General features: G+C 43.3%; 1 protein-coding gene across 1 annotated transcript; it reads left to right on the top strand.

Moving 5' to 3' along the window:
• The first annotated feature begins 3138 nt into the window (after positions 1 to 3138).
• On the top strand, positions 3139 to 22999 carry si:dkey-96l17.6 (uncharacterized). The gene is made up of 9 exons (XM_061259863.1): positions 3139 to 3241; positions 4220 to 4411; positions 16682 to 16874; positions 17794 to 17974; positions 18998 to 19208; positions 19605 to 19765; positions 20333 to 20535; positions 21449 to 21527; positions 22741 to 22999. The coding sequence occupies exons 1-9, from the start codon at positions 3139 to 3141 to the stop codon at positions 22786 to 22788; spliced, it is 1371 nt and encodes a 456-aa protein (XP_061115847.1). The 3' UTR covers positions 22789 to 22999.
• The last annotated feature ends 2088 nt before the right edge of the window (positions 23000 to 25087 follow it).

The raw sequence follows: 25087 nt of genomic DNA, 5'->3' as shown, positions 1-25087 counted from the left end.
CTGAGGAAGCCGCGCCCTGAAAAGGGCGTTGGCCAAGTGCCCGCCCAGTGGCCGTGCACCCAGACCACGGAAAAAATTGCCTTGGACAGGAAAAAAAATCTCCTAACATTTTGGCTTAATTTAACGAAGAAAAAATGAAGTTCTGTACTTAACATTTCTCTTATTAGTGTGTGTGTGTGTGTGTGTGTGTGTGTGTGTGTGTTTGTGTTGGTTTTGAATGATGATTCATTTGCAGAAATTAGTAATAACTAGTGCTACGTTTCCAAACAATGAATCTGTTCGTTATTCTACCCAAAAAAGATATGAAATATATATGAAAAAAATATTGGCTGTTTGAAAGTTAGGTATCTAATGTGAGGGAAATACTGCATCATGCAGGTGTTCATAATTTTATTTCTCCAGTAAGTCATAAAAGGCTAAGAAAATAACGGTGCAGTGTGATAAAAGTGTGTAGGACATCCTCAGATATTCCTTTTTAAATAAAGGGTTGGTGTGTGTGCATGCATGCGCATGCATGTGCATGTGTGTGTGTGTGTGTGTGTGTATGCATGCATGTGCATGCACATGTGCACGTGCATGTGTGTGTGTGTCTGAGATTTCATATGCCAATTGAGCAATCATTTCCGCTGTACAATAGGCCCGTTCGCGGTGTTGCGTCACTTGTTATTTTTAGCTACCTGAGAACACGCCCCACTGAGATTACATCATATCTCAACCCGCTAGGTCAGTGCTTCCCAACTCCAGTCCTCGGGACCCACATGCCAGAAGGTTTTTGTTGTAACCAGTAACTCACACACCTGATTTAATGATTGAACCAATCAAACCACAAAAATGCCCTTGATTAGTTAAATCAGGTGTGTGAGCTACTGGTTACAACAAAAACCTTCTGGCAAGTGGGTCCCGAGGACTGGAGTTGGGAAACACAGCACTAGGCTGTTCCTGAACTCAATCCATTCCCATGCATAATAAATGTGTCTATGTCTATGGGGCAAACATTGATGCAATGTGGTTAGGCAAAGCCATGCACCTGAGAAGTTCAGTCTTTCAGAATGTGGACTTGTAGCTACAGTACATACAGGCATCACCCGCTCACGTTCACATGACGGTCGTTCCTACAAATATTTACAGGCACCACACATTTTTTGAACCACAACCTTTTTGAATGAGAGTTTATTTTTATTGTGATTAACAGATTAAAATCCAACATTTTGAAAAGGTGAGTGAGGAAAGGCAAAAGAAACAAGCAGGAATTCAGACACCTGCACTGGAAAGTGTATGCCTGTGTGTATGCATTTGTGTATGCATGTGTGCATGCATTTGTGTATGCCTGTGTGTATGCATTTGTGTGTCTATGCATGTGTGTGCCTGTGTGTGTTTATGTCATTTTAAATCATAAGAAGGCACTGCAAAAGAGAATAATCTTCAATTTTATTTGTCTTTTTAAAGCCTCTGTTGTTTCAGCATTTCCCGTCTCAGCTGCCAGGAAACAGAGACAGTGAGGGATCTGACTGGAGCGGATGCCTGAGTTCACAGGCACTCGGCTCCTGGGCATAGTGACCTAGTTCTCATTTAGGAGTGTTTATGTGGTGAATAGCATTGTTATAGTTACAGTAACAGTGCTGCAGGCCTATGTCAGACTTTACATGTGTTTGCTATGCTGTGACAGCCCTCCTCTGGTTCTCAGCAGGAGAGCACTGCTGAACTGAGCTGAAAGTGAGAGGCTGTAGTTCAGGTCCACAGAACGAGAGTAGGGGCACACAGGTTAACTCTGGCTGCTGCTGGCGTTGTTCCTCTGGGCCAGGCGGCGCTATCAGTTACAATCTGTATCTCACACACTGGAAACACGATGACTGCTTACAGCCCACATCGGCCCCGCAGGCAAACTAATACCCGCTGAAATCCCATCGCTCCATTTTAATATTTAACGAACGTTTTGAGAGTTTGGTTCCTATGGGAAACAAACATCCTGACAGTTTTTCTCTACCATTCCTCTAGAGGCTTATCCACAAGTCCAGCGCTGTGAGTGGTTTGGGTCATTCGCTCTGCGCAAGGTAATTTCTTTTCAAAACAAAAAAAAAAGAAAATGGATAAACAATATTGCATTATTGTATTTCCAATGAATGTTTTGATGTTATTTTATCTCTCTTTATCTCTCTGCCTGATTTGAAAATGTTAAATGAATGTAAAGGCATAGATATGATAAAGCAGCAAGTTCATGATGAGTTTTGCATATATAGTCTGTGATTATGGAAGCATGACATGTATTATTGTTTATATAAATATTTACTACTTTTTTTTTTAAGGGGATGTGGTGGGGTGTCTGGTGGTTGTATCAGAGGAATTATAATGTGTTCCTAGAATCATAGTTAATTGTATACACAGAAACAGATTGGGAACAAAATTATTTTACCTCTAATAGAGTAGATATTGTCCTGGTTATTGTCAGGAAGTTGATTTAACACAAGCAGTATTGGTGTGTGTAAGATAATTAAGGGGATATTGAGGGTATGCTCCAATAGCTTAGCTTGTCCATGTCTAAAACAGGCTCTACACTCAAAGCTTCACGTGTAGCCTTTACTTCAGCATAAACTTGGCTGTGTAGGTTTTTTTGTTATATAACGTGATGAAAACAATGTGTTTGGAAGCAGTATTCTTCGTATGGTGTGATTCATCACATAGAGACAGTATGAGAGTATGTGGCAGACGCATCATTTCAGACTCACATCGCATTGTAATTAAAAGTGCCAGTAGATATTGCCAACATTGAGAATTGCAACTCTTGATTCTTTCAGGTGAAAATTAATAATGACTTTTTTTTTTGGGCTGCTTATATTTGATAGTGCAGCTTTTAATGGAATTATCCTTGAAAATGCATCTGAATGGAGATTATATGTTTGCAAATATAAACGAATCCATACTAATTTCTATTTTAAAAAAATGTTTTAATGAACGGTGCTACAGTACATAAGCATGCATGAGCACGATAATAAAATCCAGACTTATACTATGTATTTACAGCCTACTCATGTTTGAATCGGTGAACAATCATTATGGTAATGACATAATTCACGGTTTCCTTAACTGACTGGTTGTTTACGTATTTCAGGTTGTGGACTGCGTCACCATCCACGAGCTGTCATGTTTATGAATTCGCCGACGGACGAGAACGTCTCGCTGTCTCTGACCTTCCTCGGGAAGAAAATCCTCCGCAGCTCTTCCGTTGCCCCGGCACTGAAACAGCGTATGTCGCGTCTTCCCTGCCACGCATGCGCGAATCGTACACTGGTTAAACTCGGTTAAGAATAAACATGATTTCAGTCTGTGTGCAATCAATCAACATCCTTCTCCCTGCATTCATCCATCTGTTTGCTTTACTCAAGGATGTGAAAGAAAACTCTGGCTTCTCTAAAAAGCGAGGGAGTGCCTTTACTACACGTAATGGATGTGACCATTTGCTTAAGAAATGTATTTTGGAGAATACAGCAGCAATATGAGATTTAGTTCTACAGTCAGAGATACAATCCATCTCCTTTAAAGTGTAAGATGACAAATACTGTAAGCGATTATAATGTTCTTAACTGAACATTCTAATGCTGATGTAACAATCACTACTGGTAGTTGAAAGCAGTGGACTTCTAGAACACTGACTTTGAATGTTGAACACTTAAAAAACCTTTCAAAGAGTTAACTGCAGTGTAAGACTAATGTGAATGGTATGTGCGCGTTCAGAACTTGTGCAGTCAGAGGAATGCAAGGTTGTGCGCCTGACCAGACCGTTTCACAGTGAGTTACAGTGTAGCTCCTTTAGATCAGACTGCCAGGACTCTGTACTACGTGGACTGGAACCAGGGCACACATGCCAGGCCTGTCCGATCAGCTTTTGTTCTTTTCCCAACTGCCAACCAGGTGTTTCAGACAAAACACTCTTATAAAACTTTCAACTAAACCGCCAACATATTCCTGGAGAATATAAGGGGGGATGGGCAGCCATGAACTCTTTCTGTCCAGATCAAAGGAAGATGGTAAATCATGGAATGTGATTGGTAACAATTCAACAAAAAAGTTTAGAAAATTCCAGCATTCCATAACATCTTTCTATTCAAGATATCTCGCCAACTGCAAGGGTGCGTCACATGTGCAGTGCTGCATTCTGGGTCACAGCTGCACTCTGGGCCACAGTTGCATTCTGGGAGATATCGCTGACTCTGATATTTTTCAGGGGCCTGGGAAACCGCCGCTGCCTTGCCCTCCGATTCTGACGTTTCCATGGAGACGGGCCGTAGGGCGGGCCGCTCCCGGAACTCGTTCCTGGAGGAGTTGCCCGGGAGCGTCCCAGACCTGCGGGAGGAGGTCCGGCGATGTCCGCCCTGCCCGGTCCGCAACACCCACCTGGACCGAGACGCTGCCCCAGGTAAACCCTGCAGCACCTCACACACAGGGCTGCAGAGGGCTCCTCTGCCTCCATCCAGGAGCAAGGACAATCACCAAAAAAGGGTTTGATTTTGATTGATTTTATATTTTATCAGTCTCATCTTCATTGATTTGCCCGGTAAGCGCTGATCTTAGATCAGCATATTTTTTTTCCCAAAGCTGTGGGTGTAAGAATTTAGTTGGAATGAACAATTTAGTGGAACATGTCCATAGCCCTGCTCCTGCCACACCAGACCACAGACTTTTCCTTGGTTTAAATGTCAAATATCTAAAAAATTTTATTAAAATGAAGTCCCCTAAAGGGAACATTTAGCTGCAAAGGCACTCTGTCCTTCACTTTGAGTAGTGATGGTGATGATGATGATGATGATGAGTGGTCGTGATTATGAAGGTGATGATTATGAAGATGGTGATATTGATTGTACAGCATGGTAACACACTCAAATATTTCTTAAGATACAACATAAAAGAGAAGTAGAGTTTAAAACAGGCGACATTGGCTCAGGCGGTAAGTGCGGTTGTCTGGTAGTCGGAGGGTTGCCGGTTTGATCCCCTGCCAGGGCTGTGTCGAAGTGTCCCTGAGCAAGACACCTAACTCTGAATGCTCCTGATGAGCTGGTTGGTGTCTTGCATGGCAGCCAATCACTGTTGGTGTGTGTGTGTATAAATGGGTGAATGAGAAGCATAAATTGTACAGCGCTTTGGATAAAGGCGCTATATAAATGCCAGCCATTTACCATTTAAAACATAATTTTAGCTTTTGAAAGTGAGAAGCACACAGTCCAATAACACTGATGGTGTTAACGCAATGTGTTGCGTTAACGAAACAAAACTTGGCAATAATGCACCACCAGGCCCAATTAAAATAATTTAATTTCCATTTCTGAGAACAAAATCACATATTACATTATAGATACCTGCTGAGCGAGAGCACAAGGGAGATGAAGAAAGCCATCAAAATGGATCACATCAAGAAAACAACAACATAGACCACCCTGGGAAGCTGAATCTCTGCCCCCTCCTGGCCTCTTCCTCAACAACACAAATTATGAAAATTCAAAGTGATACCAATGACTGTATGTTAATTAAGAAACAAATGTTAATGTGTACAGTATATGGGCCTAAACCAAGGCTGCCCAGTTGTCAGAGAGAATCATAGTCTAGAACGTGACACTGATTTACTCTCAAACAAGGAGGGCCTTTAAATTTTGTTTTCAGGCGTATTCCACACTCTCCTCTGATTGGCTTAAATGGCACATGTGACCTGCCTGGGCCAATCTCACTGCAGACTAGGTGGTTGTCGAAGCCTTGACTGAAAATTACATCATAATTCATAATTTATCACTTCTAAACTTTTGTTTGCTTTTTTGAGACAAAGCTCCTACCTATTTTCTCTTAATATAAAGGTAAAACATAAATATGCCATAATGTTTAATAATACAAATTGCATTAAATATTAATGTAAACACAAATTGTTAAAGCATGTGTGCCTCATTTGATTTACAGAATAATACAATTATAAATTATTTCAATAAAAAATGTATGATGATACAGCCTTATAATGATTGAAATCCTAAACTGTATAAAGCAATTGTATAAACAAAAACAATAAAAGAGATATTCAAATGTATGGAGCTGTCTGATTCTTATCAATCACTTTAATCTTGCTTTAATGTCAAGTTTTGTTTGCTTATCGGCAGGTCTAAGCTTAATACGAGGAATGCCAGCAGCACAAACGCTCACTACAAACCAGAGCAGAGTACTGTACACAATACAGTTTAAAGAATGATATGGGTGGCTCTGATAAGTGTACACACCATGTCATTATTATTTTCTTTAGTCTTTAATTAGATTGGCATGTCTCCAGGCTTGCCTGAGTCATGGTGTCATATCTAAAGTTTATTTAAGATGACCAGAACTTAGGCCCGGTGAAATTTCTCCAGACGCACCCTTGAGCTGAGCAGCTGTGAAAGGATGGCAGGTGGCAGTACAGTAAACGGGAGAGTAAAAGTGTTTGTGCGTCTTTTATTTTTAAAAGCTCTCTGTGAGGGGAAAGGCTCCTGGTTAAACAGGAGCAGGACCAAGTGGACCGCCTTCAGACAGTGGGTCAAAGTGGGCCGGAGAGCGAACGCCGTCACAGGAGCAAGGGAAGGTAATGTAAGGGTCCTCTGACTGCCTCATCCTACTGAAATAAATTAGATTCATCATTTGTATAATGATACCTGTACTGCTGTAACCTGTCCATAAACGTGCGCATGGTACCTGAGAAATCCTAAGTATACCCATGCATACCTGACAGACCTGGGGCTAATTGTCTTGGATTCAAATACTTTCCTGAGCTCAACTGATCTTGCCTAGTGCAACTGAGCAGAGGTGGAAAGTCCAGCCGTCAGAAAGTAAAAGTCCTGCCATGTGTTTATTCCACCCGCCCAGCTGATTTCATTATTTTAGTCTACCTTCTGCTGAAGAATTGTGATGATTAGCAAATCCAGATGATCAAAACAATATACTGGGGAGGACTTTCACTTTCTGAACGTGGATTTTACACCTCTGCAATTCAGCCAACCAAAAGGACCAGATGGCGAGGTTTGTACTTTTTTGAGAGACCTCCATAGGTCTCAAGACAAGCTCAGTAAAGCGTAGAAAGGCATTTGAATTGAAAGCAATGGCCAGATCTGATACCTGAGAGTGTCACTGCCAAGCATAAAGCTTCAATCATGTGTATGGATTTGCCACAACAGAGAATCTTAGCAGAAATCCCATCGGAACAGCTCAGAAACCGATCCTACAGAACCTCTCTGGGTGAGCAGTAGAGTTTTGCACGTGGTGTAGACCCTCAGATATGAGCGCCAGGCCAGGGCGGATGGTTCTGTACACCCTCAGTGTACTTTCTCCGTGTTTCAAAGATACTCAGCCAGCTTGCGCCAGACCAAAAGACTGGGAGGAGGACGGCTCAAACGATGTGAAAATATTCATCCCGTACGACTCTGCCAAGCTGTGCATCGCTCAGGTACCACCACTGTTCATCTCTTTTAATGACAATGTCCATGAAGTACATCAAGTGCTGTAGTGTAGTGCTTAAGGTAAACGACTGGGACACGCAAGGTCGGTGGTTCTAATCCCGGTCTAGCCACAATAAGATCCGCACAGCCGTTGGGCCCTTGAGCAAGGCCCTTAACCCTGCATTGCTCCAGGGGAGGATTGTCTCCTGCTTAGTCTAATCAACTGTACGTTGCTCTGGATAAGAGCGTCTGCCAAATGCCAATAATGTAATGTAATGTAATGTAAAAGTGCTATCACCATGGCAATGTTTTGATGCAAACCCACAATGAATGGGGTGATGAAAAACCTTTCAAATTTGATTGAATACTAAGATGTCATTACTTTACGGGGTTTTATCAAAGTAATGTGTGACATTTCTGTCCAATTTAGGCATTGCTCAAAATAAATACCAACTGTGTATTTTCAATAGAGTAATCATATGCTGTTTGCTTCCGAGTGTATTCAACGCAGCAAAAACTGCTTACACATCCACCCGTCGAACATGTGACTAAATAGCATGGAAGATATTTTGATGTCTGCAACATATAAACAATCAGTGTTCTGTAGAAAATTATCACACTGTCCTTTGGACTATCATATGATCCACTCGCGTAGGGGGGGCATTATGGCATCACACATCTCGCCCCATTGGAGGACAAAGCCCCTTTCACACACACACACACACACACACACACACACACACGCGCGTGTATGTACATATGCACGCACACATGGTAAAGGCCAGGTAAAACCTGTGACCTCTTATCTACATGTAGGACAAGCCAAGAAATACCTCATCCCGGCTTAGAAAAAAATGTTTGGTAATGTTTTATTTTACAGCCCGTTAATTACCTAGTATGTACTGGATAAGTACACAGCTGCGTGTGAAATTATTAGGTAATTACTTTCATTTCAGTAGTAAGTACTGTGAAACAATGTCAGTGAGTGCCGAATGTAAGAACTTCAAGATAATACATTTTACATTGCGTTTCTGTACACCTGAAATCAAAACAGGCACCTGGTATTTACAGTACACAGGAAATAGGTGATTAACGGGCTGTAAGATAAAGCCAGACTGAATGTTGTTCGTGCAGAACCTACGATAACTGCTGGCAAGTGCACAGACTGTGTGAACCTTGTCCCGGCCTTTCTGGCCCATCCCAGCCAATGCTGCTCCTCTCCCGGCAGATTACAGAAGACATGCAGCTGATGAAGACCAGCCACTTGGAAATGGTCCAGGAGCTGGAGGAGAACTTCCAGATGGCCTCCAAACAGAACCAGGTGCCAGCAGGTTACCTGATGCACACTATGATAAAATAACTCCACCATTAAGTACTGCTCTACAGACAAGTTTTTGACAGGCTGAGTCTGAATGATGAGTCTGGAGATATGATGATACTTATATTACTGTTCTTAACATGTCATATCTGTGTGTCTGTGTGTGCATGTGTGTTTGTGTCTGTGTGTGCAATTGTGTGTGAGTGCATACTTCTGTGTGTGTTTAGGAGAAAATCATACAGAACATTAGAGCACACTACCAAAACAAACTCAGCACCATAAAGAGAGCACTAGACACCTACCAGGAAAGGGTAGAGAAGAAAAATGTCTATTTGGAAGAGAGACTGAAGGTCAGAGTTCATTTTCTTTTTCATTTTCAGTGTTTTTTCTCATGCAAGTATGAATGTGTCAACTTTAACAGTTAATGCTTTATGAATACAGTAAGACTTGATACTGCTCACTTTCATCATTCATTGCTGTTTATGTTTGATGAATGTTGTTTATTATTGTTAATAGCTTATGAAAAGGATGTTTCTGACAAAGCTGCATGAATACTGCTGGTTTGGTTAATGCTTTATCATTAGGGCTGGTTTTACATGTAAGGGAGATGTGTGGATATTACAGTGTGCGCACCTCTTCTCGACTGGCTCAGACACTGAAGGAGCAGAACCAGAAACACACAGAGGAGAAGAACACCCTTCGGGAGCAGATCAAAGCCGACTCCGCTCACTGGGACAGAGAGAAGGTTGCCATGTTTTCATTTATCCCTCCTTTCTTTCTTTTTTTGTCCTTATATGGTCAGAACAGTAACCAAATCTCATAAATGAATAACAATAATAACAACACAATTATGGTGAGTTTGAATGTTCAATAATGTTATGGATGCTACAAGAAAAGTGAAAAGGGTTAAAAGTTTTTTTTTTTTTTATCGAAATGTTTGGATTTATTCTTGTTTCACTTCACAGAACAAGATGTTAGATATGTTTTCCTCCAAGCTAGACCTTCTGCACAGCCACCAGGCATCCAGTAAGTGTGAGTGTGTGTGTGTGTGTGTGTGTATGTGTGTGTCTGGGTGTGTATATGTGTGGTGTGTGTGTGTATGTGTCTGTTTCTGTTGACCCTCAACAGTCCCAAAACTCATAAATATTGCAAAATGAAAAATTTGCACAGCAGTGTCATTTGGTTTTAAAGTTCAGTGGACCACCTTATTACAGACAATAGGATGTAACCAATCTGGTAATCCTATATCTATGCTTAATCTCCCCTCTCCCCTTACCCAGGGGGCTGCAGATGAGCCCTATCTGTGCGTATAGCCACAGATATAGACCGAACACTGTTCGATTGCAGTGCACTCTTGCAGCCCTGCAGGAGCTGCAGATCACTCGGCTAGAACTGGGGAAGGTCCAGGAGATGCTGAGTCCTGCTGAGCCTGAGGAGCAGCGCCCTCTGGTGGAGAGCAGTGGTACAGCACAGGTAGACGACACAGCGGAAGACCTGGTGGAAGTAAGGAAGAGCAGTGGTTGGATGATGGGGGTGGGAGGGCTTCTCTGAAGCTCCTGAGGGTTGCTGGGATGAGTCCTGGCTGTGTCCTGATCATGTAACCTTAAGCACAGTATTTTCCCCTGATTCCATCACATGTTAAAAAGTTAAAAGTAATTACTGTTAGGCTTAATGCAAGTCCATCATACATTTTAATGGAAAATAATATTAGGCTTTTTGTCTTGTCGAAAGAAATTGTGAAAATAGTTTAACAGCCCTGTTTCCCCCCTTAACTAATGTCAAGCTGCAATTGCTTCCCCAGGCAGGAGCTGAAGGAGGCACACAGACTCCACGGGGTGCTGCTGGCAAACGGCCTCTAGAGGGCGCCCAAGCCCGACTGGAGAACCTGAAGCAGAACTTGTACAAACGGGAGCGGGAAATCACACAGTTTCTGCAGGGGGATGCAGATGGCAGCGGGCAGGAGGGGGAACCAACACGGCAGGGGTGTTCAGCCCTCCTTAACGCTGTCATCCATAAGGTGAGAGCGGAGGTGTGTTCAGCCCTCCTTAACGCTGTCATTCATAAGGTGAGAGGGGTGTTCAGCCCTCCTTAAAGCTGTCATCCATAAGGTGAGAGTACAAGGGTGTTCAGTCCTCCTTAACACGGTAATCCATAAGGTGAGAGTACAAGGGTGTTCAGTCCTCCTTAACACGGTAATCCATAAGGTGAGGCACAGGGGTGTTCAGCCCTCCTAAACACTGTCATCCATAAGGCGAGCAGTCCTGGTTCAGAAGCTCAAACTCCTGACCAAAATATTTTTCCACCAAGCCTGTAATTGGCTATCATTCAATTAAATTCAATAAACTTTATTTATCAAAAAGGGGAATTAGATTCTTGGCGTATACAGCTAGAGTAAGACACTGATGTGTTAGTAAATGACACAGATGAAACTGTGTTCTCCTGGCAGGCGCACTGCGTCTATGTGGAAGTATCCGAGGCGAGGCTCCTGCTGGACTCCATGGCCGAGGAGAACCAGCTGGAGCTGGACCGAGCCAGGGAACTCCTGGAGCAGCTGCAAACCAGCGCCCCGCAACACGGGAACGCCGAGGAGGGAACGCCGAAGCCCGAGAGGTTAGGCCAGGGATCACCGACCTCTAAAAACTATCCAACTTTCAACATACTCCAGGCCAGGGATCACCGACCTCTAAAAACTATCCAACTTTCAACATACTCCAGACCAGGGATCACCGACCTCTAAACACACGTGTACCCCCCCCCCCACCCCAATGTGTAGCCCCCACCCCAGTGACGTTTGCAGTCATCTTCCACCAAGACATGCCGTACTCAATCATAATCAGATGCACCCGAATCACCCAAAGGGCTAGTTCACAAAATACTTTAAACACGTAACATGTTTCACTTTAAATTAAGCATACACCTTTTCCCTAAGCAGTCTAACGATGTTACACCTTTATTTCCACTGCAGGGGAGACACAGACAAGGAGCACCAAGCAGATCTTCAGACATCCCAGGTGATGCTGCAGAAAGCTGAAATCATTCACACTGCACTGGACTGCATCAGGAGAGGAACCAGACCTGGTAAAATTTGCTCCACTATCATCTGCTCCACTATCAAACCTGCAGATACGTGTGTGCAGGTGTACAGTATATAGCACTCATGAATGCATGTTTGTGCTCTTGCTATAGATTTCATATATATAGCGACCACTAGTAGGTATACCTGTACTCCAGCTTGTTAATGGAAATATATAATCAGCCAATCAGGTGGCAGCAACTCAATGCCTAAATGCAGGCAACCTTGGTCAAGAGGTTCAGTTGTTGTTTAGACCGAACATCGGTCTGTAGAAAATAAAACCAACAATAGTACTGGTCTGGAGGGCCAAATTTATGTATCCCAAATTTAAGTACACTGGTTTCATACACTGCACAGAATAAAGACTAAATTACTCATTGGCTGGCATATCTCCCTATGAAAAGGAATTTTTGCTAAAAAGGAATGAATGCTGTCAAAGTCTGAATTTAAAATCCATTAAATATTCTCAGAACGATAAAGCAGTGAGTCACTAATTACCCCTGTGTCCGACTGTCTTTCTGGTGTCCCCAGGACTGGACAGGGCCTGGGAAACAGGCCACAGCACTGTGGAGCCAGGAGCAGAACCAGACCAGGACCAGCTCCAAGTGAGCAGCATGAAACAAAGACAGAGATAAAAAGAGGCAGAGAGAGAAAGAAAGAGAAAGAGAGAGAGAGAGGAGAGAGGGAAAGGGAGTGGGAGATGGAAAGAGAGAAATAGAGAGAAAGGAGAGGCAGAAAAGGAGAGAGAAAGAGAGTCTTTCCTTTAATATTTCCTTCTCCAGAAGCAGGGAGTACAGTAAGTGATCCAAGTTATTGTGCGTTTAGAAAGAGCAATGACAGAGGTCATTCACACGTTGTCCTTGCTTGGATAAAACTGTGAAAGTCTGTGTGTGTGTGCGTGCATGCGTGCATGTATATACATGTGCTGTGTGTGTGTGTGTGTGTATATACATGTGCTGTGTGTGTGTGTATGTGTGTGTGTGTATATACATGTGCTGTGTGTGTGTGTGCTTATGTGTGTGTGTACTTGTGTACATGGTTGTGTGTGTGCTTGTGTGCATGTTTGGGTGTGTGTGTGTGTGTGTGTGTGTGCTTGTGTACATGTCTGTTTGCTTGTGTATGTGTGTGTGCATGTTTGTGTGTGTGTGTGTGTGTGTGTGTGTGCTTGTGTACATGTCTGTTTGCTTGTGTATGTGTGTGCTTGTATACGTGTGTGTGTTTGTGTGTGTGTGCGCTTGTGTACATGTCTGTGTGTGTGTGTGTGTGTACATGTGTGTGTGTGTGTATGTGTGTGTACATGTCAGTGTGTGTGTTTCAGGGTCTCGATGGGGCAATGAGTGCGTATTTCACTCCTGAGAGGGTGAAGTCTGTGGGTCAGCAGCTTCTACAGTTACAGTCTGAGGTGAGTGCAGGGTACGGATTCAGACTACAGCGCCCCCTGCAGGCCTTACTGCAATGCCAAGTGGACCAGATCAGTGATTTCCAAAATGTGTAAACTTACAACCTACTTAATTACATACAGTGGATAGAAAATGAATACACCCCCTTCAATTTTTTTTATGGCTTGTTGTGTCACGGAATGTAAATTAAATGGATTAAAATGGGACTTGTTTTTCCCTGACCCAAAGAACACAACATACCATATGAATGCAGTGAAATTATTTTAATTTGAAAAAGAGAGTGCATTTAATGGACAAAACTGAAATTTCATAATTTTAAGTATACACCCCCCTGAATCAATACTTGGTGGAAGTGCCTTTGGCAGCAATTACAGCTACCAGTCTTTTGGGGTAGCTCTGCACAAGGTTGGCGCACCTGGACTTGGAGATCTTCCCCCACGCCTCTTTGCAGCACTGTTCAAGCTGGGAGAGGTTTGTTGGTTTGCGCTGATGGACAGCAACCTTCAAGTCATTCCACAAGTTTTCAATTGGATTTAGGTCAGGGCTTTGGCTTGGCCTTTCCAGCACATCTACCTTGTTCTTTGCAAGCCACTCAGTGCTAGCTTTGGCCTTGTGCTTTGGGTCATTTTCGTGCTGGAATATGAATTTTGGACCCTTTCTCAGTCTCCTTGCAGACTTTTTCAGGTTCTTCTCCAGAATATCCCTGTATTTGGCCCCATCCATCCTCCCTTCAATGTTGATAAGTTCCCCAGTCCCTTTAGATGAGAAACATCCCCATAACATTATGCTGCCACCACCATGCTTCACAGTCGGGATGGTGTTTTTTTGGTGATGAGCGGTGTTGGGTTTTCGCCAAACATAGCGTTTGGCATTCATGCCAAAAAGTTCTATTTTGGTTTCATCAGACCACAAAACATTCTGCCAGTTTGCTGCAGGTTCCCCAAGGTGTTCTTTTGCAAATTTCAAGCAGGCCTCCTGGTGGACCTTTTTGAGAAATGTTTTTTTTCTTGCCACCCTTCCATACAGGCCAGATGTGTGCAATATCTTTGATATAGTTGTATGATGCAGTTGTATGAAGTTTCCCTCTGTTGGCCATAAAATCCTGGAGCTCTTACAATGTTGCCATTGGATTCTTGGTAGCCTCTCTGACCAGTTGTCCTCTCTCCCGGTCATCCAGTTTAGACGGACACCCTGATTTGTGCCATGCACAAAGTGGTGCCATGCACTTTCCATTTCTTAATTATGGTCTTAACAGTGCTCCAAGGTATCTTCAAAGCCTTAGAAATCTTCTTATATCCCTCACCTGATGTGTACCTTTCCACAACTTTGTCACAGACTTCTTTTGCGAGATCTTTGGAGCCCATGCTTCTGCCTTTCAGTGAGACTGCTCTTGCATACTAAGGGACCATGGTAAACAGCTGTTTTTATTCATGTCATCAAGTTAATTGCTGTGATTTCACACAGGTGTGGGGCAATTAGCTATTGTTTGGTCTTGAAGGCAATTTGCCATTTCCTGAGATAGTTTATGGGATGATTCAGTAAAGGGGGTGGATACTTATCAAACCAATTTATTGCAATTGTTCATTTTTAATTAATGTTAAAATAATTTTTTAATTGGTTTATCACTTTGAAAAGGTTAAGTACTGTATGTAGATTTGTAGAAAAAACACATAGATTAATTGCACTTTAATTACAGGCTATATGTCAAGTAAATCTAAAAAAATGTTCAGGGGGTGTATTCATTTTCTATCCACTGTAACTTGTTGTGACAAACGTTCTAGCACATTTTATATACAAAGATAATTCAAAGTGCTTTACAATAGGCAGTGTAAAGCAATGTACAGTTCACTGACATATGATCAAATCACTTACATGTGCTGTGCACTGTAACCAGTGCAGTGTGTTTAACAACTGTTTGATTTGACTGGTGTGATTGTAGCATATACAATAATTTAGTTTTTTTTTAAGTGTCCTGCAAATAACCACAATGCCTCCCATAACTCAGCAGTTGGTCTCGGTCCTTGGAGATTTCGGAAATCTCTGTATTTGATTAATGTTTTAACAGAGAGGTCCAGTGAGTCAGAATGGCACTTTGTTTGCCTCTATTTCCCTGGCTACAGTAATCCGTCAGCTGTTTGCTGTGTGTGTACTTCCCCAGTGAAACGCTCATGTGACTAATTGCGCAGACACCCAGCATGAAGTGGTCATTTCACACAGTATATATCCAGGAGGGATGATGTAATGCATCTTACACTTTCACCGCTTCCCTCTGGCACAGGAAGTGAGACCTTGTGGTTGTTCCATGTCTTTAGAACTTCTCAGTCAACAGACGTTCCATAGCAACAGAGATGAAAAGGATGGGGGGGGGGGGGGGGGGGGGGGGGATGGATGGCACTGAGTGATGTCATAACCTCAATTAAAATATGACCTGAATTAAATTTTGATATATTTTGATGGTACTGATGGTAATATCCCACTTCTCATGTTGCTGTGCAAAGATTTTCTAGAGACAGCCTATAAAGCAGAGAACTTCACTGTGCAAGGTCTCTCATTCTCCCACAGTTACAGCAGGTCCGGGAGGAGAACAAGAGGACCACTGAGAACTACAACTCAGAGCGCATCATGAGGAAAAAATACTACAACATGGTGGAGGACATGAAAGGTAAAATTGAGTTTTTACATCTATCACACAAACAGCTGCAAAAACTTTGCCTGTTACAAATGTACATGCACTTACTACCCATTTTCAGTGACTGGAGAGTGAGACGGGTGGGCGGAGCTATGGGCTGTCAATCACTGACAATCAAGTCAACCAATCACATAATTGCAGCTGATCAAAAACTTTTGCCCCCAAACAACTACAAAAAAAGGTTCTGTGGCCATGTACTTATTTTTACTGAAATAGTACCGCCTATTACAAGATATTATGATGTTTTAATATAATTATATTTAATATACATTATATGTTATTATTCTCAGTAATCAACTTGCAAATGCCCTTATGTAGGGAAACTTCCATTTTCAACATCAAAGGTTTAGGGAATGCATTTGCTGAAACAGTTTAGCTTGTTAAATTTGCCCTGGTCATGAGCCCAACTGCAGAGTCATATGGATTTGGAAATACAAACTCTCCAGTTATCAACTTAGTCCAAAAGCTATAATGCCACCTTGCATAAACCATTATAGATAATGGCAAGAAACAAAGGGGCTCATTATATGAAGGAATATTAAACAAAGTCTCAGTGTTTGTAGTAACTTGGCTCCTTATATAAGATGACTGTCACATAGGCCTACTTACTACTAAATTTGGTTGGCGTACAAATTTTAGAGTCTTTACAAAATTTAGAGATGTAGCCGATTGAGAGTGTAAGCTTTAAATGCTACGCGCGTGGATTAGCATCATTGTACACTGAATAGGTTTCTGTAGAGCTATAGCCAATTGCTATGTCACTTGTAGGTAAAATCCGGGTGTTCTGTCGCATACGGCCCATGAACAGAACAGAGACGGCTGGCGGAAGCAAACCGGTGGTCGACTGTGTGGACGAGTACTCCGTCGTCGTGGAAACGCCGCGGGGTTTAAAAGAGTTCCAGTTCGACAAAGTTTTCAGCACAGCCAGCTCGCAGGAGGAGGTCTTCCAGGACACAAGCAGGTGAATCCCGCTGGACGTATTAGACGGGCTGGCTGGCTGCTTTTCCAGCTGCCAGATTACCGGGGCTGTGCGATTGCCCACGGAGCGTCACCGGGCTTTGGCTTTCCCGTTGGCGATTTCTGTGTTGCTTTCACGACGCAGACGGTTCCCTCCGCGTGACAGCCGTGTAAATTGCTTTCCTAAAGCCCGCTATGGCTTAGAAATGGGAACGCAGTATCATTGTCATGGTAAGCATTTTTACCCCCCGAAAAAACCCAAGACATCTTACTTAGTCTGTCACAACAGAGTGAATAAGACCAGTGTGTTGGCATACAACAGTGGCTACAGCCTCATGCTGAAATGTCTGTGTGCACAAACTAACGTTAATTAACGTCTAATTAATGCTTATCCCAGTTAAACATTTATATCTTACTGAGATCACTCAATATTATCAGTATTAGTAGGAATAGTTGCAGTCGCCACACCCTTTGTAATCGCTGTGGTCCTAGTTTTTAGCAGAAACTTTATAACTGTAGTTTTATCTTGGTTAGCAGTACTAATAGTACCAGCAGCAGCAGTATAACTTTGAAGTTGATTTCACTGGGATCTCTATCAGCATTCAACATATTATTGTGTATTAGTAGCAGTACTAATAATAGCTGCAAGGTTGGATCCAGGATTCATTGGGAGGAAGTGTTTTCTCTGGATCTGCCCCAGAGTTGCACATCATAGGCAGTGATCTTCATTCCTGGTCCTGGGGGGCCACGGGGTCTGCTGGTTTTATTTTTGTGCCTTAATATCAGCTACCAATTCAGACCCAAGAAACCAGGTGAGGTGAGACAACTGCTTTATTTGCTGAACAACAGAAACCAGCCGATCCTGTGGCCCATCAGGACCATAATCTTCGGTGAGTAGAAATGAGCTGTATCCATATTTCCAGGTTGATCCAGTCGGCCATAGACGGTTTCAACGTCTGCATCTTCTCGTACGGGCAGACAGGCTCAGGGAAGACCTTCACTATGGTCGGCGACAAAGACCTAAGGAACCCTGGTATCATGCCCAGAGCTTTCCGGAAGATATTTGATCTTATCCAGGAGAATGCCTCCAAGTTCGATTTCAAGGTACGGCAGGCCACAGCATTGACCCCACGTGCAACATCTTACACAGATTAGTTATGAACAGGTGTATTCTGCTGCTGCTATCTTGGCCATGTTTCAGTCAAATCTTTTTATCTAAAGAGATCTATCTATCTAAAGCAACTTCCTGGTTAAGAAAGGCCAATGGTTTACAAGATAAAATATGAAATTGATTTGTGAAGTTTCATCACATTATCTCTCTGTGTTGGGGGGTACCATTTAAATTGGCCACTTCCATGGATATGTATGGGAGTATGTAGCGACATGGCTCAGGCAGTAAGAGCAGTCGTCTGGCAGTCGGAGGGTTGCCGGTTCGATCCCCCGCCGGGGCTGTGTCGAAGTGTCCCTGAGCAAGACACCTAACCCCCAAATGCTCCTGACAAGCTGGTCAGCGCCTTGCATGGCAGCCAATCGCCGTCGGTGTGTGAGTGTGTATAAATGGGTGGATGGAGAAGCATAAATTGTACAGCGCTTTGGATAAAGGCGCTATATAAATGCCAGCCATTTACCATTTAAAACATAATTTTAGCTTTTGAAAGTGAGAAGCACACAGTCCAATAACACTGATGGTGTTAACGCAATGTGTTGCGTTAACGAAACAAAACTTGGCAATAATGCACCACCAGGCCCAATTAAAATAATTTAATTTCCATTTCTGAGAACAAAATCACATATTACATTATAGATACCTGCTGAGCGAGAGCACAAGGGAGATGAAGAAAGCCATCAAAATGGATCACATCAAGAAAACAACAACATAGACCACCCTGGGAAGCTGAATCTCTGCCCCCTCCTGGCCTCTTCCTCAACAACACAAATTATGAAAATTCAAAGTGATACCAATGACTGTATGTTAATTAAGAAACAAATGCCTATATAAATGCCTGCCATTTACCATTTACCATGTAGCACAGCCTCTGTACACAGCCTGCATTAAAGGACAGCACCTGTCCGTCTGGCCTTCACCGAGACCCCCCCTTCCCCCTCTCGGCTCTACTTTTCCCCCAGGTCTCGGCCTACATGCTGGAGCTTTACAACGACCGCCTGCTGGACCTCTTCGTCAGCCCCGCCGAGGCTTTCGGCAGGAAAATCGAAATTAAGAAGGACAAAAAGGGTCTTGTTTTTGCTCAGGGAGCTGAGACAATGGCGGCCGGCAGTGCCGAGCAGCTCTTGGCGCTGTTGGAGCAGGGCTGCGCCAACCGCCACATCGCGGCCACAAGTATGTGCTCAGCCAGGGAACGCCACTCCTGTCCCGCACGGCTGCAACACTTAAGGGCTCAAACCGAAGTCACTGATTGGTTATAGGCTTCACCAGTGGTTGTCCACGCACCTTGTTTCCAGGCCCAAAATTGTTTCCAAGCTCTACCAAGCCATCCAGGACTTGAATTTGTTTGGTACCTCTGTGCTCAATGAAAACTGAATTTGACAGTCATTTCTGGGATTCTTTATCTTTTACATTCTCTTGTTTTTAAGTTAGAGTAACAGTCAAACACTGGCTCCAGTTATGTTCATAATATCCTAGTTTCCTCAATGTCACTGAAGGCGTGTGTGTGTGTGTGTGTGTATTTGTATTTGTATTTGTATTATTTCTTTATTTGTGATGTGTTTTTCCCAGAGATGAACATGGAGAGCTCCCGCTCTCACCTGATCATTGGGATCACCATCGAGAGCACCAACCTAACCAACGGGAGCGTGAGCTACGGGAAGCTGAGCCTGGTGGACCTGGCAGGCAGCGAGCGGGCGGCGAAGACAGGAGCCAAAGACGACCAGCTGAAGGTGCGCTGAACAGCGCCCCCTGCAGCACGGCAGGAGTAACAGCAGCTCACTGAGTGTTCGGGCAGAGGCAGAGAAATCTGGTCTTACGGAGCTGTGGGGTGTGCTGGTCTTCCTCATTAGTCACTTAATTATCATTATTATTAAATTATTCAATATAAAGCACTTTATTACACAGGTAACTCACCTCAGCTGGTTTTTGTTGCTGACTCTAAAGCGAAAACAAAAACCTACAAACCCTGCTGCTCTTCAATGGCAAAAGCAGGAGGAGGCAAAACTCCCAAAACCCCCTGCTCTTACTGAGAAATGCAGTCCGTAAGTATTTGGACAGTAACACAACTTTTGCTGTCTAGCTCTGTACTCCCAACACATTGGATTTGAAAACAATGAATATGAGTTTAAAGTAGAGACTGTCAGCTTTAATTTGTGGGTATTTCTATACAGTGTCACTGTCCAAATACTTACAGACTGCACTGTATATTTCACGATTTGCAATATGCACTGCATGTTTATACATAATAACGTAGTTTGCTTCACTGTAAGGAACTCGTTTTATCTTGTTTTTCCCAGGAAGCCAATTCTATCAACAAGTCGCTGAGCGCTCTGGGAGACGTGATCTTCGCCCTGTCCTCAGAGCAGTCCTATGTCCCGTACCGGAATAACAAGCTGACACAGGTCATGCAGGACTCCCTGGGGGGAAACGCCAAAACGCTCATGTTCGTCAACGTGTCCCCGTCCGACTGCAACGCCGAGGAGACCCTCACATCCCTCACGTGAGTCACACAGACCTGTACATTACATTACACTACATTACACTACATTACATTACATTACATTACATTACACTACGTGGCATTTAGCAGACACTCTTATCCAGAGTGACGTACAACACAGTGCAAATCAAACACAAGAACAAGTGCAAAGAGGACCTGAGAGGACAGTACAGTTCCGAGTCCTAGTGTAACCATACAGAAATTCAGAATCCTTGAAGAGTACAATCAACTTTGAAACTAGCATACCACAGTTGGCAGCTAGAATACAACAACACAACAGCCAATAAAAACAACAATACCTATACAAGTAACGATATCTATACATAAGTGCCATTACAGTCTAAGGCTAATCACGGTGATTGTGAGTTGGGGAGGGAAAGGTGTAGCCTGAAGAGATGGGTCTTCAGTCTGCGCTTGAAGGAGGTCAGAGACTCAGCCTGTACTCTGCCTGTAGCTTCCCCGTGGGACCCGGAGGGCTGGTGGTTCAAGCCTCTGTGCAGCCATGATAAGATCTGTGCAGCTGTTTGGCCCATGAGCAAGGCCCTTAACCTGACATTGCTTTATGTGAGATTGTCCTCTGCCTAGTCGAATAAACTGTAAGTCACTTTGGATAAAAGCATCACCTAAGTAACAAATCTTATTATTATTATTATTTACAATTCTGACCTCTGATCCCTGTGACCCTGACCGGAATCCCACCAGGTCTCAGTGAGAGTGCATGCATCTGTAAATGCATCTGTCACTTCCACAAATATACTATGTGTAGTTAAGGTTAATTCACTGCACTTCCACAGCACATTCCCTATGGCATTTTCACAGCATGTGCACAGAACATTAATGCAGTCCCCATGGCACCTTCGCTGCATATACACTAAACATTTGCGAACATGTTTAATGTGTTTTTTCCTCACAGATATGCAACGCGAGTCAAGGCCATAACTAACAGCGCCCATAAAAACCTGGAGAGCAAAGAGATAGCTCACCTCAAAGAGGTAGGCCACTACTACTGATACACCTGTCCATGTAACATCTATCCAACACTGTAGCATACCCCGACAGGAAGGTCAGTTCTTTTTAAAAGATTAAATTTTTTTAAAAGACCATGCCTTAGCCTAGACCAAATGTTAGTTTGTTCAAATATTTGACCAGAAAATTACTAAAGATTTGCTTGGTTCTGCATTCAACATTTGTGCCCGTTAACAAAAAAATTTAGAAAAATCCATACATACATCAATATTCACAGACAGCTTAAGAAAAAAAAAAGAAAAGATAAAATAAGGTAATTCATTTCCCCGCTTGAAAGTATAAATTAATAGCTTTTATTATATCTGCTCACCAAACACCCTGACCCAGGTGAGGAACTGACACAAGTTGTGTATGACATCACAGTCTGCGGATGAGTTCTACATTTCTCTGGATTTTGGGTCTGGAGCCATGTGACTCCTCCCGATGGGACCATAGATATCGCATTGCCGCGGTCCCACAGAGAGAGGGCCAGAGAGGGTAGAGGAGGGGGAGGACTCATTGCCCACCCTATAACTTACAGTACAAGCATAAACCTGCTCTCTTCCTCTTTATCACAACTCCTGTGAGTTAAGGAATGTAAAGGGGAAGGGGGGGGGGGGTGGTGCACAAACTTTAGTATTTAAGGAGGGAGCAATCATTCAGGGAGGCCCCTAGACATCTACACATATTTGTCCAGAATTTATTCCAAACATTGTACCATTCCTCCCACATATTAATTTAACACAATATAACATAATGACAAGAACAGGCAATTCAGCCCAGCAATACTTACCTTTTCCTACCACTAAAGTGTACCTACAGCTTAGTTTGCCTACAAGCTAAATACTATCTAGCGTCACATCAAGCCTGCTTGTGAAACCCCCAGTATTTCTGCCTCCACTACATGTCCTGGCACGCTATTCCACACAGCGACCACTCTCTCACTCTCTGCGTGACAACAAGCTAGGAGTATCAAACTTCCACAACTCTCAACGGCCAATCAAATGGAGGCACTTCTAACCAGGCGAGGGAACGTGGGGAGATATCTCTAATGAGAGAAGAGTGGGTGCAATGCTGGTGGGAGGCACGGTGCAGGACTGACTGAACATTGCGTGCTTTCTCACCGTGTCGGGGAAGCTTTGCTGCAGCGTGTTTCCCGGCGACGGCTCTCCTAACCTGACTGCGGCGCCTCTCTTTCAGATAATCCTGAAGCTGAGATCAGGGCAGCCGCTGGAGGAGGAAGTGTGAGCTCATTTCACAGCTCAGTGTTACTGTTCTTACACACATTTTATTACATTCCACACATGTTCGCAGTCCTAGGATGTTTAGAAGAGTTTTGCTTTGTTATTGGCCTAGCTAAGGGCATTATTTCACTAAACGACTGTGAATTAAGTTCATGTGAATGTAACAGCTGGCATTTGGAAATATTTGTGAATATACTGTACATATATTCAGTTTAGACTGATCAAATAAATTATTTTTACTTGATTTTTACTTGTTGTTTCTTCTTTACTTGAAGCATATGTTACATTCTGCACTGTTCATAATCCTGTGGGATTCACATTAGTTATTGCTGTCTTTGCTGCTTCTCTAACTGAAGTATTCATGCGTTTCAACACGGTGCACATACTCTGCATGTCAACATTTCTATCAATGCAAAATAAAGGCATATAAAACCTAAAATACGTTGTTCTGCATTGAAGCGTTTCCTAGCGTTATGCGTGTACTTGTCAGTGGCACCTGTCCAACAGTCATTCATTGTTGCCGTCCTCAGACAACCAAATAGGTCTACCCCCAACCCAGTGAACATGTCAGTGAAACGTTGCTGAAACATATACTCAGGCGAAACCCCAGTTAAGATATATATTGGGGTTAACCTAGTCTGTTTACGTCTCTCAACCTAGATTATCACCCCTCTAGAGTCTAGCTTTTGCTCAGTGGGAACCAGCGCAAGATTGCATGGTTGAAAGCCGCAGAACTGGCGTCTTGGCATCGCGTGCGGAAGTGTAACGGGAGGCTGGAACACTGGGAAACAGGCACGGAGGGGCCTCTCTCAGTCCCAGGAACCATGGGACCATTAGTGACAAATTATGAAGTCAATTTGCCAGTCTGTGATTCTATTGTGAAAGGAAAAATCATCTCAGAGAGAGAGAGAGAGAGAGAGAGAGAGAGACATCACCAGCTCAGGAGGACCATGAGATTATGAGAATTTCTTGCCTGACAAGCGTTTTTTCAGAAGCCCCAGGATGAGGTAATGGCGTATCGGACTAACAGCTCCACTCATAAAGGGAGCGTGTGGATGCGCATTATGCAGCGAAAGCACTCCACTCATGGAGCATAATTCCCTGAGCTGCAGGCTGTGGTTCAGCGATCCCAGTCATGGAGTGACCCGGCCCCGAATGAACAGAACCTCTTTTTGTACGTTACCCGTCCCGATGGGTCCCTCCAGTCTCACATTATTGTTGTGAATAAAAGGAGAGACGTTCTGGCAGCAGGAAGAGGAGCCAGTCTGTCTTCGGGCCTTCGGGGTGACACGTTCGTCATGTACAGGGACAAGCTGCACGTTTCCTCCTTCTACAGACTCCACACAGCTCTTAAAGGGGCAGTTCCCCCATAATGAAATTAAGATACATTTCCCCTGAAATAAGGGTATGTTTCCACTTATCCAGAGTAGTCGCAGTCCAGTTTCTGCAGAAATGTCTTAAAATTACTAAAAATAATTGCTGCTGTTCTCCCTGGTAAAGCGGAATAATTATAATCACCAAAAATGTACATTCAACAGTAACGTTTATTTCCAATTATAATCCCACGTTAAGCGTGATTTGAAGCCAGAGGATGAAGGATCCATAGAGTCCACTTTACCCGGGTAAAGCAGCAATTATTTTTTGACATTTCTGCAAAAACTGACCGGATGGACGGACAGCTACTACTCTTGATAAGTGGAAACATACCCCAATTTCAGTTTTGGGTGAACTGCCCCTTTAATGCAGAACGTGACCCGTCCTCATTCATTTCATTTGCATTTTGTCTCTCCTCCGTCTCCTGGACTGGTCCCTTCTCCTCGTTCTCTCTTTCTGTCCTGTTCGCCATGCAGACGTACTCCACACACGCCCGACGCAGTTTGTTATCGTTAATTACGCCGCGTTTTAAACCCATACTGGGCGCTCTCTCTTCCAGAACAAATTGAAAGACAACAGAGCTTATCAGCAGACAAAAGGGCCAAACTACCCAGCTGTCCCAGCTTTCCTCCTTGCAAAGATGGCTGCCATTTCTTCCAATTAAACTTCCTATCCATGTTTCCAAAGCGGGTTTTTTTTGCATTGTAAATATTGTTGATATAACTTTTTTCATTTCTGTGATGTGCAAAAAATTCTAACATTCTACAATTTATTTAGTGTTTCTTTAATTTCTGCCACAGACATTCACCCTGCCCATGGGAAGAACTTGCTGCAACATGTCAAGGATGCACACCTGTACGGTAGCTTCTGGAAGCTCTCAAAACATGGACTAGGGCCAAGTATCTGCTCAAAAGCACAAATACACCAGA

This window comes from Conger conger, chromosome 11 (assembly GCF_963514075.1).
Source record: "Conger conger chromosome 11, fConCon1.1, whole genome shotgun sequence".
NCBI lineage: Eukaryota > Metazoa > Chordata > Actinopteri > Anguilliformes > Congridae > Conger > Conger conger.
The sequence above is the reverse complement of the archived record's forward strand: the minus strand, read 5'-3'. Positions and strand labels throughout refer to the sequence as shown.